Source organism: Rattus norvegicus, chromosome 1, assembly GCF_021556685.1.
Source record: "Rattus norvegicus strain SHRSP/BbbUtx chromosome 1, alternate assembly SHRSP_T2T, whole genome shotgun sequence".
Classification (NCBI taxonomy): Eukaryota; Metazoa; Chordata; class Mammalia; order Rodentia; family Muridae; genus Rattus; species Rattus norvegicus.
In genome coordinates this window covers 258946348-258967078 of record NC_141534.1, presented here as the reverse complement: position 1 = coordinate 258967078, position 20731 = coordinate 258946348, and the positions used below count along the sequence as shown (strand labels likewise).

The window sequence follows — 20731 nt, the reverse complement described above, 5'->3', positions numbered from 1 at the left end:
GCTCTCCTTTTTCCAAAAACATCACTTAAGACAGATGACAGGGGCCCGGAGAGATGGCTCAGCGGTTAAGAGCACTGACTGCTCTTCCAGAGGTCCTGAGTTCAATTTCCGGCTGCCACATGGTGACTCACAGCCATCTGTAATGGGATCTGAGTCCCTCCTCTGGTGTGTCTGAAGACAGAGCACTCATAAAGACAGATTACAGACGTCCACTGTGGCATCAACTATCAGGATGAAGTCAAATTTATTTTTCATTTGTTTTCATTTTCATTCATTTACAGGGAAAAAAGTTTGAAGACAGCGACCTAAAGAGTACTCCTACCAAATTTGAGTTGGCAACCTTTTGTCATAGTCAGCATAAATTCAGTAAGTACTGTGCTTCCTGAATAACCACAGAGAAAAACCCAGAGGTGTCCTGTGGTAGGCCAGAAGGAAGATATTTGTAAACCTTAGACGTACAAGTTCTACTTCTGACCACTAGGTGGCGCCAGAACTCTGAAATAGTGAAATAGAAAAAGTTTGCTGTGAACCTTAAATTAACACCCTCTAAAAATCACTCTTTTTCTTAGCAGTGGCTTTGCCATCTTCCCATAGTCTGTGCTCTGGTGAAGAGCAGGCTCAGAAGACTTTGTGACTGCCCTTTAGCCACCCCCTCATGCTCGGTGGGCTCTACGCTGGCCCTAGGTCTAGCAGCTTTTCCTTTTGCCACAGCAGCCTCCAGTGCCTTCTGGTGCACATCTCGGCTTCATCTTGTCAGATTCCTCTGCAAGCTTGAATGGATCTCTGATTATAACCTGTCAAAAGACAAACCGGAGTGAAAGTACAGACGGGTTTGCATGTTTGATTTGGGCTGATTTACCAAGGAGGGAGATAAAATGTTACAGTGCTATCCAGCCCTCGGAGGAGCACTGATGCTCTAGGGTACAAATCACCTTTTAAGATAAATCTGCACACACACACACACACACACACACACACACACACACACACACACACACACCAGTGATGTAAAGGAGGCATAAGGATCTGGACTTTTGGTCATCTTTGACTGCAATGTGAGTTGGAGGCCAGCCTGGGCTACAAGCTAAGGAACAAAAGATGACCCTATGTTTTGGAAGCTCTAATTAGATTATCACTCTCCCAGGGTAACCTCTACTTTGTCCAAGAAATGGGGGGCACTAATTTCTGTTTGTTTTTGAGACAGGGTTCTATGTAGCCCAGGCTGGCCTCCAACTCAGTATGATACTAAGAGACCGTTGAGGGTGTGTGTGTGTGTGTGTGTGTGTGTGTGTGTGTGTGTGTGTGTGTGTGATCACCACCCCACGCACCCCAATTTATGTTGTGCTGGGGACTAAACCTGAGCACTTCGCATGCAGGTAAGAGCTTTACCGGCTGAACAAGACCTCTAGCCCCAAAGTGGCTTTTATTGTTGTTTTGAGAGAGTCTTAGACTGGGTTGGCCTGGAACTCGTGATGATCCTCCTGCCTCAGCTTCTTAAGTGCTGAAGCTACCATAGCCTGCTTTAAAGTCGTTTCTGCTGGACCAGGGGAGACGATTTCACCCAACTGATTCTGTTGTGAGCTTCTCATAAGCAAGTGCCTTTTACCTTTGGAACCAAAATCCTGAAACGCTAAAACGTCCTGTCCTGTGCCTTATCCTCCAGACATATGTGCATGAGGCAAGAGTGCTAAGTCCAGCTGTTGATGTCCAGATTAGAGATGGCCATCACCAGTACCTGACCTTAGAGCACAGAGTGCAATTGGCTCAGGAGAAACAGCTGCCCTCAGTTTTCCTCCTTTTATGGCTAAATGAGCTGCTTCTTACGGTGACACCAGCGGACCAGGGGCCAACTGGGGCCAAAGACAGGAAACCCAGGGCATGAACAAGTCACCTGACATCCTGCTGTCACCGATGGACATTCCAATAGGAGCCTGTCAGGTCACTGCATTCAAGAGACTGCAGGCTCGTTTGATGGAGGCTATGCTCTCGCTTGCCCTCGGTCCCTACCTTTCTTCTTTGTTGGAGATTTATTTATTTTTATTTCACATGTATGGGCGTTTTTCTTAAATGAATGTCTGGGTGCCACAGGTGTGCAGTGCCTCTGGAGGCCGGAAGAGGAGGCTGAATCCCCCAGAACCGGAGTTACAGATGGTTGTAAGCAGCCATGTGGGTGTCTCTCTGCAAGAGAGACAAGTGCTCTTAACCACTGAGCCAACTGTCCAGCCCATTTCCACCTTCCCAATGTCAAAAGGTCACCCTGGGCCTGGACTCCGGGTCAAGCAGGCTAGAACCTGTGTTCGATGCTGCCGTCACTCTAGGAGATGGCTCAGTGGGTGCTCACCACACAAGCATGAGGGCCTGAGTTCAGCTATCAGCATCTACATCAAAAGCCAGACATGACTGCACACTCCTGTGACCCCATCACTGGGGACGGTAGAGACCGGAGACTTCCTGGAGCTCGCTGGTCATCCAGTCGAGCTGAGACAGTGAGCTGTAAGTTCAGTGCCTGACCCTAGATAGATAATAGATAGATAGATAATAGATAGATAGATAGATAGATAGATAGATAGATAGATAGATAGACAGACAGACAGACAGACAGACAGACAGAGTTGGAGCTGTAGAACTGGCTCAGTGGTAAATAGCACTGGCTCCTCTTCCAGAGGACCAGGGTTCAATTCCCAGCACCCACATGAAAGCTCACAACTGTCTGCTACTTCAAGCAAGACCTGACAGACACCCTCACACACACACATACATGCAGGCAAAACACCAATGCACATAAAATAAAAAATTTAAAAATATATGGGATGGAGAGTGATAGAAGTAGACACTAGGCATTTACCTGTAGTCTCTGCATGTGCACCTGCGTGTGCGCACACATACACACATGCACACGCATACATACTCACATGCCAAATGTGCATTTCTAGTCCTGAAGGGCTAGGATGGGATGGAAGGGGAGGAGCCTAAACAAGCATTCTTCCCAGGGGTGCAGCGTGCTGCTTAGCCTGCCCACTCCAGAAGCAGGCGTGAGTTCTAATCCACTGTCCTGCAGTCTCCCTACACCTCAGCTTCTTCATCTATAGGTTGAGGGTCACAAAGGTCACTGTGAGGACCACACAGCATCTTTTTTTTTTTCTTTTTTCTTTTTTTCAGAGCTGGGGACCGAACCCAGGGCCTTGCGGTTGCTAGGCAAGCGCTCTACCACTGAGCTAAATCCCCAACCCCACACAGCATCTTAAACAGATGACTGCTCCATAAAACTCAGCGCTTCTAAACTATTCCACCTGTCGCTCAGGTCATGGCCCCCATAACTGCCACCATTGGCTGCAATGAGACATCCCTAGACATCCCTGCACCATCCCACTTGCATCACTACGGATGCTGCCATGTTTTAACAATGTAACTCGTTGACTGACTTGATTTGATACAGGGTGTTCTGTACTCCTGGCTGGCCTCCACATGTAACTGAGAACGGCCTTGGACTCCTATCCTCCGGCCTCCATCTCTCTCTCTCCTGCATGCCCTCACACCTGGCAATAATGTAACTCCTGTTGTAGCAAAACTTAGCAAAACTTGGCTTGGTCGGATTATAAAGAGGACAAAGAAGGCTAGAGGCCTAGCTCAATGGGAGTGTCCTTACCTTGTATGCACAACATGATGAGTTCAGTCTCCAGAAATGGGGGAGGGGGGAGATGGGGAAGGGGAGAAGGAAGAGGAGAAGGAGGAGAAAAGAGGAGGGGGAGGTGATGGTCTCAAGGCTTTCATCAGCCAATTTGGAGCAAACTGGCAACATCCACTATCCATGGAGGCAGCTGATGGAGGACAAACGCACACAATCACCCACGCTCTCTGAACACCGGGGTTTATCACCTTCCATATCTTCCATAAAACTGATACATGTCTGTGCCTCCAGAACTCGAGGCTGCATTTCTAGGTCACACAGCTGTTTCCTCCTGATGCTGAGCTGGCTGCCAACAGAACTGGAAGAACTACAACTTAAGAGATAGTGTGTCTCTACCCCTCTCTCAGCCTCTAACCTTACTTCGAGAGCGGGGAAACAAGATGCCAAGTGCGCCCTGCGTGCCGCTGGGTGGGTTAGGGGCGAAGAATGCGATAAGAAAGGATCCCAAGGTGTTATCTCACAGTTGAGTGGGATGCAGGTTAGAACACTGGCAAAAGAGGCCTGAGAGGGAAACTAAGGCTGCTGGTGGAGATCGGGGGCTCTTTGCCTATGAGCCTTGCTTTTTCCTTGACCTTATAGGAGTCAAGCATCCAGGGAGAGGCACAACATGTATCAGTGTGGGAGGGCTGCCCACTCCCTTGATACTGTAGAATCCATGGATCCTGCAGGCACTGCCATGGTGATGCTGATAAGTGAGAGCCTAGAACACGGCCGGTATGGCATCTCTCTGGTGGGGAATAACACTGAGAAAACGAGGAATTGTGCCAACTCATCAGGCCGTTAGGCAGCACCTATACAGCGCCCACCACAACCAAAGAAATCATTGTACTACAGAATGGATCACTGTGGGCATGAGAGAGGCGTGGCTGAATCAGGGGGAGCCTGACAGGACAAAAGCACCCTGAAATGCACGGAGGAAGCCCAGGATGCTGCAGGAGCCAAGCAGCCACAAACCACCTACGCCCAGTGTCTCAGGGACCCAGTGAAGACACGTTTGCAGACAGAACAGAAAACAGGCTGTCGAAAACCCCAGTCCTGGAGAACAAACAGCCTGGTTCTTGTTCTTCTCATCTGACAGGATGTTTCTGGGATGGCTGTTATTGCCAACTGGACACAGCCTGAAGACAGGGGGTGGTTTGTCACCAAGTCCGATAGGGAAGCAGGGCAAATCAAAGGGACAGAGATAAGAAATGGAGGTTGGGTTAAGATAACAAGGCAGCTCCTAAGAGACAGACACAAACTGCAGGAGCCTTGCCAGACTTTGAGAGGACTTTGAGCCTGAAGAAGAGGAAGGGCGTTTCCGAAGAGGGCTGCAAGTTCTATGATCTAGCATTAATGCCAAAGCAAGAAGGATCCCCAAGTACCTGGGACTACTAGGGGTGGGGCTGGAGATGCCTCAAAGCAAGGAACATAGAAGGTGAACCAAGCCTTGCGTGGAGCCGACTGTTTAATTAGTTCTCAAAGACAAACAAAACAAAAACCATTGCTCTGATGCATGGGTACCGAAAGTACAAATCTCTAAGGCAGCCCAGCCTGTCCTCTAGGGTTTGGGTCGCACTGAAGTTTATAGGGCACTGTCACCAGAGTAGTCAGTGATGTACTGACTTCTGAGAGGCTCCCCCATCCTGCAGGGTACTAAGGGGTGGTGGCTATTTTATTAGGAAAGGCATGCAGACTCCTGGGGGGGCGGGGGTTGGGTGGGGGATGGTATCAAGATTCAGGTAGCTAAGGAGATACTGAGAGGGGAAGCAAACGGGACCCTGTTCGCTCTTCTGCCCCTAGATGGAGAGCAGTAGATGACAGAGATGGCCTGCTGAGAGCAAAGGCCTCTTGTCCCACACTGCCTCCAACAAGGCCCACACGACTTGGAGAATGTTGGTGCATTATAGGGCGCTAAATACGGTAAGAACTAGTATCTATGCTGAGGCGCCTATATTGCCAGGGATCAGGGAAAGAGGCACCCCCCCCCCCTTGGCTCTGTGCTCTCTCTGTTCTCACAGCAATCCTGTGACACTAGACTGATGAGACCGTCCACCTTGCCTTTATTTAATTCTACCTGTCACAGAGCGGTGACTTAGGTCCCCATTCCAAACCGATATTATCTGCTCCCATTCTTGTAATAATAACCTGGGAAAAGAGGAAGCTTATAGTCTCAGAACACAGGACAATGACAGTGTTATCTCCTTCTAGATAGGAGGGGATAGGTCATCAACTCCAGCAAGATCCAAGGCCCCAGGCCACCCATGAGGTTCCTAGGAGTGGCCAAATCAGATAGGACCCATTTGTTTCCAGGCAGAGTATGAGATGAACCACAAGCCTCTTACATAGGAATCAACACACAGACATGCGTAGGGATAATCGAGGTGCAGACTCTAGGCACCCCCCTACCAGGTTTGCTAAAGCAACTAGACGTCACTCCGACAGACGGCATGAGCTGGACTCTCTCTGGCAAGAACAAGAGGCACCTGTCCTAAACTGTGGAGGGAGCTGAAACTGGACAGACTTCTTTAGACATCAGCACCACACCATGTACAATGCCACAGCACAAAAGTGGAGGGGAGACGGAGTCCTCACTGGTCACCGTGCAAAGCTCCCTACTAGAAAGCCCTAGGAGGGCCGACCCCCGCTGTTTCTAGGCAGCGGGAAGTATGGAGCCCAGTGACTTCCAGAGCTGCCTCCCCTCAGCTGGGTACAGTGTGGGATGGGGTTTAACTTACACCGGAAATGTGGGGTACGCAGTTGGGTCACGGTGAAACCGAAGCGTCTGCGCTGCGGCACAACCTGCCACAGACGTCACGTGACTTCTCCGACAGGAGAAAACCAGGGTGGCTGAGAGACAAAATTCTGGGTGCTATGTCTGCTAGCATGGGACGCCCATCAAGTGTACCGATGACTGGACACAGAGAACACAACATGGTGGATGGCACAGCATAGCGGTAAGCGAGGCAAGCACCCACTGGCTTCACCAAGTCCATCCTCTGAGGGAGACCGGCAAGGTCTTCAGAACCCGTGCCAGAATGATAGGACCCAGAGCATTAGCTTCCCAGGACATGCTGTGAGGGTAACACCCAAAAAACGTGGCAGCAGGCTTGGTGCAGAGAGAGCAGTTCATTAGAATAATGAGGCCCACCTGGCTAGGCCAAAGTCCCTGGAGAACGTGAGTAATTTAGACTACCTCTCGCTGCCATATCTGATCCTTGTGAGTGCTTGGGGGCTCAGAGTCCTGTTCCAGAGACCATCCACACCCAAGCTGTGCACATAGATTCCACAGAGTTGATACAGAGACAGGCCACCCTGCTATTCGTTCACAGCATGCATTAAATCCAAGAACCTGTAATCTCACACGTGGCCCAGTGAAGGCTGGAGGACGGCAAGTTCCAGATGGGATTGGGCTACATGGCAAGCCCCTGCTTCAAAAAGGAAAATGAAAAAGAATTCAAAATAAATAATAAATAAACGCAGAGACGGGGAACAATGCGGCAGCTTCCAGTGGCCTCTGCCACCTGGGGAACTGGCTACTTCTTGCTACAGTGTAAAATGTCTTCAGCTCTTCCAACTTGTCCATAGTAATCCCCCTAGACCATGAACTGTAGCCACTATTAGGAATCTCCATTACATTTTTTCTAAAGTCCACCTTTACCCAGCATCCCTTGTGTTACTTTCTATCTCTGACCTTCCTCTGCCACACTTGGTTGTTGGTGGCTTGATGTGTTACAGTTGTTATCATCTAGGGTGGTCGGCTGTTTTGTTTAACTATATTCTATATTGATAGAAATATAAGGGGTTTTTGTTTAATTATTCTATACTAATAAAAATTTAAAGGGGCTGGGGATTTAGCTCAGTGGTAGAGCGCTTACCTAGGAAGCGCAAGGCCCTGGGTTCGGTCCCCAGCTCCGAAAAAAAGAACCAAAAAAAAAAAAATTTAAGGTTTTTGTTTAATTATTATATATAATAAAGATTTAAGTATTTTTGTTATTTATTGATAATTTTTTCTTTATTGTATATTGATAGATTTAAGTTATTTTGTTACTTGACTAATATTTGACTATATTGTACATAAAACTATGATGGTTCTTATAATTCTTTCTATTATATATAGATTGTTAATGTTAGAGAAAAAGACAATTCTTAAACAGAAAGAGATATAAAATGAAGACTTAAGGGTTCTTTAGAAAATAGATGATGTTTTGCTGCGGCAAACATGTAAAGAAATGTTTTCCTAAAATAGATTCAGGTAAAAGACTTAGGCAAACTCATAAAAAACCATTTCACTAGAACAGACACAAGGGAGAAAATGCTCTGCTAAAGCAAACATATAAAAAGACACATGGTAAAAGATTCTTTGCTAACAACACACACGTATATTGGTCCACCTTACATTGCATAGTTGATCTACATTTGTTGGAACTCCATAGAGAAAAACACCAAAAAAAAAAAATTCTGATGATGTGCTACAGTTTTCCAACAAAAGATAGCAGGTCAGGACTATTAGAGCAGTACTGAGCACAGCATTGCAGGTCAGGGCCATTAGAGCAGTACTGAGCACAGCATTGCAGGTCAGGGCCATTAGAGCAGTACTGAGCACATCATTGCAGAAAAGGACTATTAGAGCAGTACTGAGCACAGCATTGCAGGAAAGGACCACTAGAGAAGTACTGAGCACAGCACTGCAGGTCAGGGCCATTAAAGCAGTACTGAGCACAGCACTGCAGGTAAAGGCCATTAGAGCAGTACTAAGCACAGCACTGCAGGTAAGGGCCATTAGAGCAGTACTAAGCACAGCACTGCAGGTAAGGACCATTAGAGCAGTACTGAGCACAGCATTGCAGGAAAGGACTATTAGAGCAGTACTGAGCACAGCATTGCAGGAAAGGACCATTAAAACAGTACTGAGCACAGCACTGCTGGTAAGGACCATTGAAGCAGTGCTGAGCAGGGCGCTGCAGAGCCAGCCCCAGGAATGCAGCAGCAACCTGCTTAATCTCTGAGAGAAACAGATACACTCTAGCTAGAATTCAGTCACTTAGGTCTTGCCCCTCTTTCTGGCCCAGGTTTGAGGCTCCAACCAGTATGGCTGCTGCCTAGAACTAGGCATCTGTCAGTAAGTCCGTCTGTACTGTGAGCAGACCTGGATCTGTCTGTGTCTCCCTCAGCACCTCGGACAGCCCTCAGACACGAGGACTGGGTGGTCTCACAGCCGGTCACTGATAAACTCAACTCTTTTAAAGTCTGTGAGGGGAAATTCTCCGAGGTTTACCTGCACATCCATGTATGCTCAGTGTGTAAACTACAGTTACGTACGAACAACAGAAAAGTGAAAATGTTTAGAGAAAGATCGTTTCTGAGACCAGAGTAAAAAAGGGCACCTAGAAGAACAATTATAAAATCCTGAAAAGAAAGCTGAGTGGCAGTGGCACACGCCTCTAATCCCAGCACTCGGGAGGCAGAGGCAGGTGGATGTGAATTCAAGGCCAGCCTGGTCTCCAAAACAAGTTTCAGGTTAGCCAAGCTTATACATAGAAACCCTGTCCTGAAAAAAGAAAAACAAACAAAAAGAAGAACCCTGAAGAGGGTGAGTGAGCCAAGACCTAGAGATTGTTCTCTAACCTCAAGGTGTACACATACAATAAATAAAAATGTAACAAAATACCACTGCTTTAAAAAATCAGAATGCGGGGGGGGGGGGGGGGGGGCTGGAGAGATGGCTCAGAGGTTAGAGCACTGACTGTTCTCCCAGAGGTCCTGAGTTCAATTCCCAGCAACCACATGGTGGCTCACAACCATCTGTAATGGGATCTGATGCCCTCTCCTGGTGCGTCTGAAAACAGCGACAGTGTACTCTTATGCATAAAATAAATAAATCTTTAAAAAAAAAAATCAGAATGCGGTCCAAGGCAGTTTTTTGAAACACCGGGGAAATGATGGTGAGATAATAAATGAAGTTAAACCACGACTAGGTGGTCTTTGGAACGAAACGTTACAGACTCTGTGGCATAAAAACTGGTACTCCTAAGCTGCTTCTACCAGAAAGTGGCTCGCCATGTCCTGGGCTCCTACAGGTTCACATGCCCAATACCGAAGTCCCTGAATGTTTTGAGGTTGGGCTTTTATACAGTTCTAGCTTGTCTCCCATAGATGGCGACACACATTTTCACGGGATGCTTTAAATTACCAGGCGGTGGGCTGGAATGAGAAGAGAGGAAGGAAGGGGCTACAGGAGAGAGTCAGTCAGTCTGCACACCATGGGACCTGGAGCTACAGAGCAACCCACATGTGCACACGCATAGACACGGATCAGACCACATGGCTGTTTCCTGGGCTTTGTTCCTGTTAGCCCTCCTCCCCCTAACCATTCGAAGCCAGCAATGGTGGTCTATGTCTGTAATCCTCAATATGGGAGATAGAGACAGGATGATCAGAAGATCATGCCAATCTGGGCAATATAAACTCTGCCTCAGAAGAACAAAAAGGTATGTGTCACACTACAGGAGTAGACGGTGCAGATCAAAACCCTACAACTCCCCCTTCTACACTCATGTTGGGTGGGTGGCTCACAACAATCTGTGACTCTATTCCAGGGGACCTGATGCCTTCTTCTGACCTCCTCGGGCACCAGGCACATAGGTGGCATCTGTCCATCCATATAGGCAAAGCACTCATATGCATAAAATAAAATAGGACAAAAGCTAACATTTAAAAACAAATGAAGGGTTGGGGATTTAGCTCAGTGGTAGAGCGCTTGCCTAGCAAGCGCAAGGCCCTGGGTTCAGTCCCCAGCTCCCAAAAAAAAGAATAAAAAAAAAAATCGTTCTTAGCACAACTGCCCACTGGTGCACAGGCTTTCGTAGTTTGCATTCCGAGGGCACATTTGTACCTCATATAATAAAAAGGAATCTGCATGGACGTGTTCTTGCTAGCTTAACAGCTACACCATGTTACTGGCTTGTTTGTTCATCCTCCACATGGCCCTGAGCAGACCATGATGATAAAGGGAGACACTGACTTAGACTTGGCCCAGATGTTCAGAGAACAAGGGGAGAGGGTAAGAGATGATTAAGGACAGAGGCACTGACGTCATAGATCCCAGGGACAAGGCTGGCCACCTGACAAGAGGGGCAAGAACACACTGGGAACTGATGGCCTTTGTCCTCCCAGTCTGCTAAAGCCTGCAGGCTGTAGGTAAGGGAAGGCAGTTTTTAGAGTATTGGTCCACGGCCATCTTGGATCACCTGCTTTCTGTATAGGCAGAGCTTAGAGATTACATTCTGTCCCTCTTGGCATGTGTGGTGACCAACAACAGGACTATTGTTCTGCGGTGACAGTACTAGGGATACAAAGTGGTGCAGCTACTGTGGAAGACAGGGTGGTTCTTCACAAGCTGGGGATATGGCCAAAAATGGTACCCTATGCCTTTTAATCTCAGGACGGGACAAGTGGAGCTCCGTGAGTTCAAGGCCAACCTGGTCTACATATTGACTTCCAGGCTGGCCAAGACTACACAGTGAGACCCTGTCTCAAAAGCAAATAATATCAAAGCCACCAAAAGTTAGAAATGCAAGAGAGAGAGAGAGAAAGAGAGAGAGATTCCATTCTTCAGTACAGATGCAAAATCTTTGAAAGCAGAAAAGTCAAATGAATATTTGCATATTTGTGTTCCTAATAGTACAGTTTATAATCTACAAGAAGCAGGACAACAGCCATCAAGTGTGGACAGATGAACCAATGCGGCCGTGCTCCAATAGGAGTGAGACAGCGGAGCATGCTCAGTGAAGCAGCTTTGAAAACACAGGGGAAAGGTCAGATACAAATGGCCATGTACATATAGATTTCATGTGAAATCTCCAAAAGAGGGGGAACTATGGAGTCCAGACAACCAGCCGCTGGTAAGAGCCAGTCAGTGGGGAAACTGGGAAACAGCTGCTCAATGGGGAGGAGTCTTGATGGCTGGACAACCGAAGGAGTCAATTATCAACCCTCTATTCTCACCCACCCTCCCCCGGACTTACCCAATCTGTCTCCGAGAGAGCTAGCTAGTCTCGGGGTAAAGCCCGGGTGATAAGAGACCCACCGTCTGTTGGAACTGCCCATTGCAGAGACTCAGACAAACTGAAGCAGAATGGTGATGATGAATCAGCCCCAGCCCTGACCCTTTATGCTAAAATTAGTTGTTTCTTTGTTTGTAAGCTTTATTTCTTTTTATTTTATGTGTGTGGGTGTTTTGCCTCAGACACAGGCCAGAATAGATTATCAAGTTTTAGATGATTGGTAGCTGCCATGAGGGTGCTGGGAATCAAACCCTGGAAGAGGGGCCAGTGTTCTTACCCACCAAGCCATCTCTCAATTGTTGTCCCCTAATTCCTAACATGTCAGTAATAACCTTTTGAGTTTTTGGAATATCTGTGAATTAACTGAAGGGATCTATAAGCCTTCTACAAACACACACACACACACACACACACACACACACACACACACACACACACCACACACACACACATATATGTGTATGTAAGTTTTCAAAACGGGGTTTGGGGATTTAGCTCAGTGGTAAAGTGCTTGCCTACCAAGCACAAGGCCCTGTGTTCAGTCTTCAACTCTGGGGGTGGGGAACAAAGAAAACAAGAATTACCAAAAGAAAGCTTTCAAAAGGGTCCCAAATATAAAACAGGTTAAGAGTTGCCACAAAAATGCCTTACATGCTGGACTCAGTATCACGCACTCATAATTCTAGTGACTGAGAATGAGTGGGGAGCAGTACTTGAATCCAGGAGTTCAAGACCCGTGTGGGCAATAAAACAAAACCTTGTCTCAAAACAAATCCTAACCCCAGGTGAACATTTTTTTTTAAAAAGATTTGTTTATTGTATGTATGTGAGTATACCAAAGCTGTCTTCAGACACACCAGAAGAGGGCATCAGATCTCATTACAGATGGTTGTGAGCCACCATGTGGTTGCTGGGAATTGAACTCAGGTCCTCTGGAAGAGCAGTCAGTGCTCTTAACCACTGAGCCATCTCTCCAGCCCCCAGGTGAACATTTTAAACCGACTACGTTTCCTTATGTTTCCACATGTTACCATAAGCTAAGATAAAAATACCAAAGCTAAGATAAAATTAATATCATTCTTATTACTTTAACATTTTTAAATGTAAAAAGGCTTTTTATTTATTATTTTATTTTATTTCTATGAGTGCTTTGTCTACACATATGTCTGCACCACATTTGTGCTTGGTCCCTTCAGAGGCTAGAAGAGGGCGTCCAATTCCCCTGGGATTGGAGTTAAGAGCTGCCATGTGGGTGCTGGGACTTGAACCTGTGTCCTCTGAAGCGCAGCTGTCACTGAGCCATCTGTCTAGCACTAAGAATGGTTTTTTTTTTTATTTTTTTTTTATTTATTATATATAAGTACACTGTAGCTGTCTTCAGATACACCAGAAGAGGGCATCGGATCTCTTTACAGATGGTTGTGAGCCACCATGTGGTTGCTGGGAATTGAACTCATGACCTCTGGAAGAGCAGTCGGGTGCTCTTAACCGCTGAGCCATCTCTCCAGCCCCTAAGAATGGGTTTTAACATTTCATTTACTTATCATTCATTTATTATGTATTTGTTTACTGTGTGTGTGTGTGTGTGTGCGCGCGCGCGTGTGCACGCGTGTGTGTGCGCGTGTGTGTGCGAGTGTGCGTGCGCGTGTGTGTATATGTGTGTGCGTGTGCGTGTGTGCGCGCGCGCGTGGGTTGGGATGCATGTCACAGTGCATGTGCAGAGGTTAGAGAGCAGCTGGGGAAGTTGGTTCTCTCTCTCCATCATATGGTGTTCAGGGATTAAACTCGGGTCTTCAACTTTGACAGCAAGCACCTTTACCTGCTGAGCCATTGTCCCCTCTGCATTTTAAGTTACACATTTAGAAATGTATAACTCATTGACATTTGGTTTCATTAATATTTTTAAAATCTTGGCTAATTTCACTATAAGATAGCTTAAACAGTCAAGAAATGTTGGGGCTGGAGAGATGGCTCAGTGGTTAAGAGCACTAACTCCTCTTCCAGAGGTCCTGAGTTCAATTCCCAGCAACCACATGGTGGCTCACAATCATCTGTGACGGGATCCGATGCCCTCTTCTGGTGAGTCTGGAGACAGCCACAGTGTACTCACATACATAAGATAAATACACAATTAAAAAAAAAAAAAAAAAAAAAAAAAGAAATGTTGGCTCTTGGAGTTAAGAGTCAGTTTTGCTCTTCCAGAGGATTTATGGGCTCAGTTCTCAGAACCCACATAGCAACTCTGTAAAACCAGTTCCCGGGCAGCTGGCTTCTGTGGGCACTGCAGAGAGTACACAGACATATATTTGGGGAAAACACCCATACACATAAAACAAAACTAAATCTTTAAATAAAAAGAATTTACAAAAGAAAATCAAATCATTTATCCACACAAATATTCTAGAAATGAGTTGTGGTAAATAGCCAACTGTGAAGAAAACTGTTGTCTTAGGAGGGCCTGTAGTTTGGTCTTTCAAGGGACCTGACTGAAGTAGGGAACTGAAAGTCCAACAAACCTTTGTTTGGGGAGCCAACAGGGAGGCCTCAACAGGTGTGAAGAGAAAATCGTGAGCAAACCGAGAGTTCCTCAAGATGGCTGCCGTCTCCTCATCCACTTCAACAGCTTCACCTTCCTAAGGGGAAGCAAAAGACGAGTATGAAAAGACGCCATCTTGGCCCTCTTTGTTGTTTTGGGGCTGGGGATGGGAAAGGTTGTATAATCTTGAGGTGTGAGTTCTCTCTTCCATGAATTCTGGGAATCAAACCCAGTTTGCCAGGCTTTCATAGGCAAGCACCCTCACCTGCTGAACCATCTTGCCAGACCAGCTCTTCAATCTTATTAGAAAGAAAATATCGTGAGCTGGGCAGTGGTGGAGCGTGCCCTTAGTCCCGGTGCTAAAAAGGACATGCTGGACCATCTCTGGTGGACGCGAGGAGTCCTGCTAGGCCAGGCTCTCCCTTGTTGGAAGGTCATCCATCTGTTTGTTCTGAGCCCAGGAGGCATTTGGTTTCTGGCTAGGGTTTGGTCTAATAATTTGTTGGGTGTCTTTTTGCCCTGACGCTCCTCCCGTATCTAATCTAATATAAACTGTTTAGAAGTATACATTACTTGGTAATCCAGCTAGTTAACTCCGGTATATTAATTAAGTTGCAGGAGCCAGCAGTTAAGGGTGGTTGTAAGACACAGTGTGGTGTTGGGAACCAAACTTAGGTCCTCTGCAGCAGCGACAGATGCTTTCAACCCCTGAGCCATCTCTCCAGACTCTCTGAATAAATCTCTAAATTTGGTTTATTTTTCACACTAACTTGAAGTTGTAGGTAATATTTTTTTTTCCTGTTTCTTATCTGAGAGCTTTTCTGTGATATCCTCCAACTCATAAAGATCCTCCTGCCTCTGCCTCCCAAGTACTGGGATTGAGGCATAGTCCACACAAAAGGAGCCTGCTTAAACTGGCATTTTAAATCATCTTAAAAAAAAAAAAGAAATAATATAACTGGTAACTTACAAAACTTATAAGATCTTATAATGAATAAAACATGTAATAAAAACTTGCAAAGCCTCTACAACTACATTTAAGTTAAAAGAAAATGTTGAAAACAAATGGTGAATTTGTTTAAAATTTTTCAGAGGTTGTTGCAAGACTAAAGATGGGGACTGAAGGGGTTGGGGATTTAGCTCAGTGGTAGAGCGCTTGCCTAGGAAGCGCAAGGCCCTGGGTTCGGTCCCCAGCTCCGAAAAAAAGAACCAAAAAAAAAAAAAAAAAAAAAAAGATGGGGACTGAAGTGATGGCTCAGCTGTCAGAAGAACGTGATGTTCTTCCTGGCGGTTCCCAGCCCCATAAGGTGGCTCAGAACTGTGTAAAACTCCAGTTCCAGAGGATCGAATGCCTTCTGCTCTCCTCAGGCACCAGGAACATATTTGGGGCACACATATGAAGGCAAAATACTCATAAACATAAAATAAAATACCATCACATAGATATATTCTAAGGAATCAATCGTCAACCTTCTAGTATCACCCACTGTCCCCTGGCTTTACCTATTCCTCCTCCTCTGAGAAAACAAAAGACTACATACAAAAAAAAAAAAAAAAAAAAAAAGGTCTGGCTAGTCTCGGGGTAAAGCCTGGGTGATAAGAGACCCACGGTCTGTTAGAACTGCCCATTGTAGAGACTCAGACACTAACTGAAGCAGAATGATCAGAATGATGGTGATGAATCAGTCCCAGCCCTGACCCTCTACGCTAAAATTAGTTGTTTCTTTGTCTTGCTGTGTTTGTAAGCTTTATTTCTTTTTATCTAGGCCAGAATAGATCGTCCGCTCGCTCCCCTGAAACTGGGTTTGTGGAGTTGTCACTTCCCATGTGGGTTCTGAGAACTGAGCCCATGAGTCCTCTGGAGGAGCAGAAATGATCTTAACCACTGAGCTATCTCTCCAATCCCAAGTGCCAACACGTCTTGAGTATTTAAGCTGTACTATGGTAAAGTTAGCCAGGATTTTTAAAATATCAATTAATAGTATTCATATTCTATTACAAAAAAGGAAATTATCATTGTGACTCCTATTAGGCCCTATCTCTCTTTCTATTTTACAAAGTAAGATCTGGCTCTGCCGACAGAGCCTAAAACTACTAATTTCTAGCAGGTTTGACCACTCATGTCTATCGCTGTCATTAGTATTTGCAACACAGAAAAGACAGTTTCTAAAAATTTAAAATACTATGTTATTATCCAATTTTTTTTCTCTGTAATGTAATTGTTCATTTATTTCTCCAAACTAAAATGTGGCATAATCCAAGATAATAAATCAAGTCAACACAGAAACATTAAGAGTCGTAATAACCTAGATATTAAAGACCAACCTTTCCTAAGATTAGAGCTAGCCATTCCACAGGAGGTTATAGATATTAGCTGAGCATTGTGGAGCATGCTAATTCCATCACGGAGGCAGAGACAGGGGGATCTCTGTGAGTTTGAGGCCAGCCTGGTCTGCAAAGTGATTTCCAGAACAGTCAGGGTTACAGAGAAACCCTGTCTCAAGAACTGTGATGCTTGGCCAACAGGGGGCACTGTGAAGACCCAGGAGGTTTTGCAGGAGGGGTGGGCGGAGCAAAGCCGCATCTGTGCGCCTGTGTTCCAGAGTCTGCAGGCCCGAATGACTGCACTGAAACACTGCAGAGAGCTAAAACGCTGCAGCCCATAGCCACCCTGTCTTGGCCTGTTTTTAGTCCCCTTGATTGACACCTGTTGACATCTTGGGACTGTGGAACTTTACAAAGTATTCTTGGCAGACCATCAGCTTCACCAATCCAAAAGACGAGGATGTCGTCACATAGCCTCAGAAACCTACAGCAGAGCATTCGCCCATTTTGCTATGACCCGCCTACCTGCGGCTCCCACGGATGTATTTGGCAAATATTTTGATTTATAGATGCCTTCCCTTTGTTACCTGTCCATGACGCAGTGTGATGTGATTTGAGGGAATCTGAATCACGTCCCCGGGGCTAGTGCCATCTTACTCCGTTCCAGAATAAACCAGCTCTTACCTCTTTGAAAGTGAGGACTACATTTTCGCATCAATAACATTCTAGTTCACCCAGAGCCAGAAAATGGGACTGGGTATTTGATTCCAAAGACTGACCTTTTCTACTTCGAAGAAATGAAGCCCTACTCTGTCTACTAAGAGTAGCATTAAATGCGAAGCCTCCTTAGTCATGTGACACTAACAATTGCAACACTGCTCCAATCCCAATCATCTCTCAGTATCATGTCTGAGCGAAGCTTTACCTACGTTCCTAGGTGTGATAACAGTATTGTGATTAGAAAAACATTAAATGCAATGAGATGCAGGCTGAAATATTTAAGGGGAAATATCGTGCTATCTATAAAATTGCATATATATGCCTATGTGTGTTATATGCATATTTACATTTTACAGTTTACACACACATATACACATACATATATGCATACAGATATACATATATAGTGTATCTTAGGCTATTTTGTCAGTACATGAACACCATAAATTGTACACCTAGGCTATGCAGTGTGTGTATATAGTATAACCCATTCCTCGATGGCTACAATAAACAAAACAACATAGATTAAGTCCAGCGAAAGATAAAGAAATAACACAACATACAGTTTTACAATAAGACACACACACACACACACACACACACACAAACATGAACACACACACATGCACACACACACACATGAACACACACACCACACACACATATACACATGAGCACATACACCACACACACACACATGAACACACACACCACGCACACACACACATGAACACACACATACCACACACACACATATGCACATGAGCACATACACCATACACACACACACACATATACACATGAACACACACACACAAGTAATAATATAAAAGAAGCTGGGCACTGGTGGCACATGCCTTTAATCCAGCATGACCTAGGAGACAGGGCATTTTCAACTCTATTATAACCCCTGACCCTGCCACTGTATATAGTCTTCTCTTGGCTGAAGTGTTATATGCTACATGACCATATATGTATACACGCATGTACACGTTTATACACAGATAAAGCAAACACAGCAAAATGTTCTCAGTTGCTTATTAGAATAGGTAATAGGTATTGAGAGCTATGTGAGTATTTATTGTACTTTTTTTAACCTTTCTGTAATCAGAAATATTTTTATAATACTGAGAAACATCTTTTCACTTAACAAATACACACAAGCAGGAAGTCATGCTGCTCCCACACATGGACCCTAGCTAGATCAGTTGTAGCTTTCTCAGCCCCTCCACCTCCTCACCATGAATCTCTACAGAGTGAGAGCTTCGAGCATTTGAGAAGTGTGTGAGTGTCCCACACACCAAGGAAAGTGGGAAAGATTGTGGTGGTGTGTGTGTGGTGTGTGTGGTGTGTGTGGTGTGTGTGTGTGTGTGTGTGTGTGTGTGTGTGTGTCTCTGTGTGTGTGTGAGTCTGTGTGTATGTCTGTGTGTGTGAGTCTGTGTGTGTCTGTGTGTGAGTCTGTGTGTGTGTGAGTCTGTGTGCGTGTGTGTGTCTGTATGTGTGCGTGTAAGTCTGTACGTGTGTGTGTGTTCATGTGTGTGTATGTTGTGTGAGTCTGTGTGTGTGTCTATGTGTGTGTGAGTCTGTGTGTGTGTCTATGTGTGTGTGAGTCTGTGTATGTGTGAGTCTGTGTGTGTGTGTGTGTGTGTGTGCGTGTGTGTTCATTCAAGTGCAATGATGTTAACTAATAATCTCAGCACTCGGGAGGCAAAGACAGACAGATTTTTCTGAGTTCAAGGGCAGCCTGATCTACATAGTAAGTTCTAGGCCAGCAAGAGCGATAGGGTAAGTGATGTATGTGTTTATAAAAAGATAAAGAGAGATGGATATGCTATATGGAGGTGTCCAAATGATAACAGTAAGACCCTGACTCAAGAGAGGTGGGGATGGGGGGGTTGGGATGGAATTATCCAAGGAGTTGATGGACCACAGGGTGAATGAAAAGAAAAGAGGCCACCACAAAAGCCCTAAAGGACAGTCATTCAGTGTCCCAAGAGAGCCAACCTACAAAAGCCAAATGCCTCCACGGAAGACAGTGACAAGAGCCAGTGGCATCAAACCCAAGTGTGCATTCTCACACCACTGGGAAGGAGAGCTGCACCCTGCCCTTGCCTGTGCACTGAAGATGAAGACCAGAGGAAATTCAGCTGATGGCCCAAAACACCTCAGAACACTGGATATGCAAGGTAAGAGTGGAAAGAAAGGAGAGGAAGGGTCAAGAAGGCTGGAGAACAGCCAGAGACAGCCTAGGGGGGTGGGGGGGAGCCAATAGACAATCAGAGCAGGAAGGCTCTCCCCAGGAGGCTCTTCAGGGAGTCTAGCATGCTTTCTGAAGGAATACACAGCTAATGGCTGGAACCACAAAAAGCCTGGACGCAGCAGGATTTTAAGTGACCCTGAGGGTCAGACAGCCATGCAGAATCTTGAAAGGTGGCCTTCCAGGATGTGGCCCAGAAGGAGTAAACATGTCAAAGTATCAGAGTAAACAAAAGCTGTGCATCTCAGGTAACGGACATTCTGCAAAGCCCTCGTGGAAGGAAAGACAACCCAGACAGCTAACGGAAGCCACAGGAATACAGAAGTGTGCCTCTGACTTTCTCTCCATTGCTGAGGGACTCTGAAGGTATTCCCGCCCCTCCAGCCCACCTGAAGCGTCTTACAGGGCTCACCACTGGGTGTCCGTTTAGATGGTTTGCTCTTACTAGGAATCCCAAACTCGAAGCGCTTATTACACCTAAAGTATTTTCAACTAATTTAATTAAAAGGGTGAGCTCGTTTCTATACCTTCGAATCACTGGGCAAGAGAAGACGGTATAAAAAAGTTTACTACTCTATTGTAAGTAAAACGAAAAAATACACAAACCACAAACAACATCAGAATAGTGAGAACCAGGTCAAGATCAAATTCAAGATCCAGGGAAGGCACTGGGGCTGAGGGGGGACACAGAAACAAGAGAAGAAAGAATGCTGCTGAGTCCTGGATACGGGCCCTGCTCAGTCCCAAAGCTGAAGATAGAACTGGGGGTCTTGCACATACTGGCAAGTGCTCTACCATTGGGCCATACTGCCAGCCCAGAGGGCAGCTTTTTTTTTTTTTTTTTTTTTTTTTTTTTACCTTGAATGTAAAATTTGCATCGAAAATTAGTTCCTTTTCGTGCCCCATGATTCCTCCATTGTAAACAACTTGGCATCTTCCGGCTGGCTCTGTCTTAGGGAGTTTGAAGAGGCGAAATGTGGCAGACACGAAGCGACAGTCACCTGGAAGCAGACACACACAGGGCTCCCTTGCAGCACCCAGCAGCACTCGACAGAGGAAGACAGAGCGGACTGTGAGCCATTCATTATCTCTCTGGGCACTGCAGTCCATTTCCTGATTGGCTTCCAGATACTTTATTCAATGCCACCCTGGGGAAGGGG

At 45.8% G+C, this 20731-nt stretch overlaps 1 protein-coding gene across 4 annotated transcripts in view; it reads right to left on the bottom strand.

Moving 5' to 3' along the window:
- Nucleotides 1-225: 225 nt before the first annotated feature.
- As3mt (arsenite methyltransferase) overlaps nt 226-20731 on the bottom strand; it is a 31826-nt gene continuing 11320 nt past the window's right edge. The window contains 3 exon segments of one of the 4 annotated variants that reach the window (NM_080890.2): nt 226-794; nt 14250-14366; nt 20430-20572. In NM_080890.2, coding sequence (NP_543166.2) covers nt 687-794; nt 14250-14366; nt 20430-20572 — 368 coding nt within the window. In that variant the 3' untranslated portion in view covers nt 226-686. 4 annotated transcript variants of the gene reach the window in all.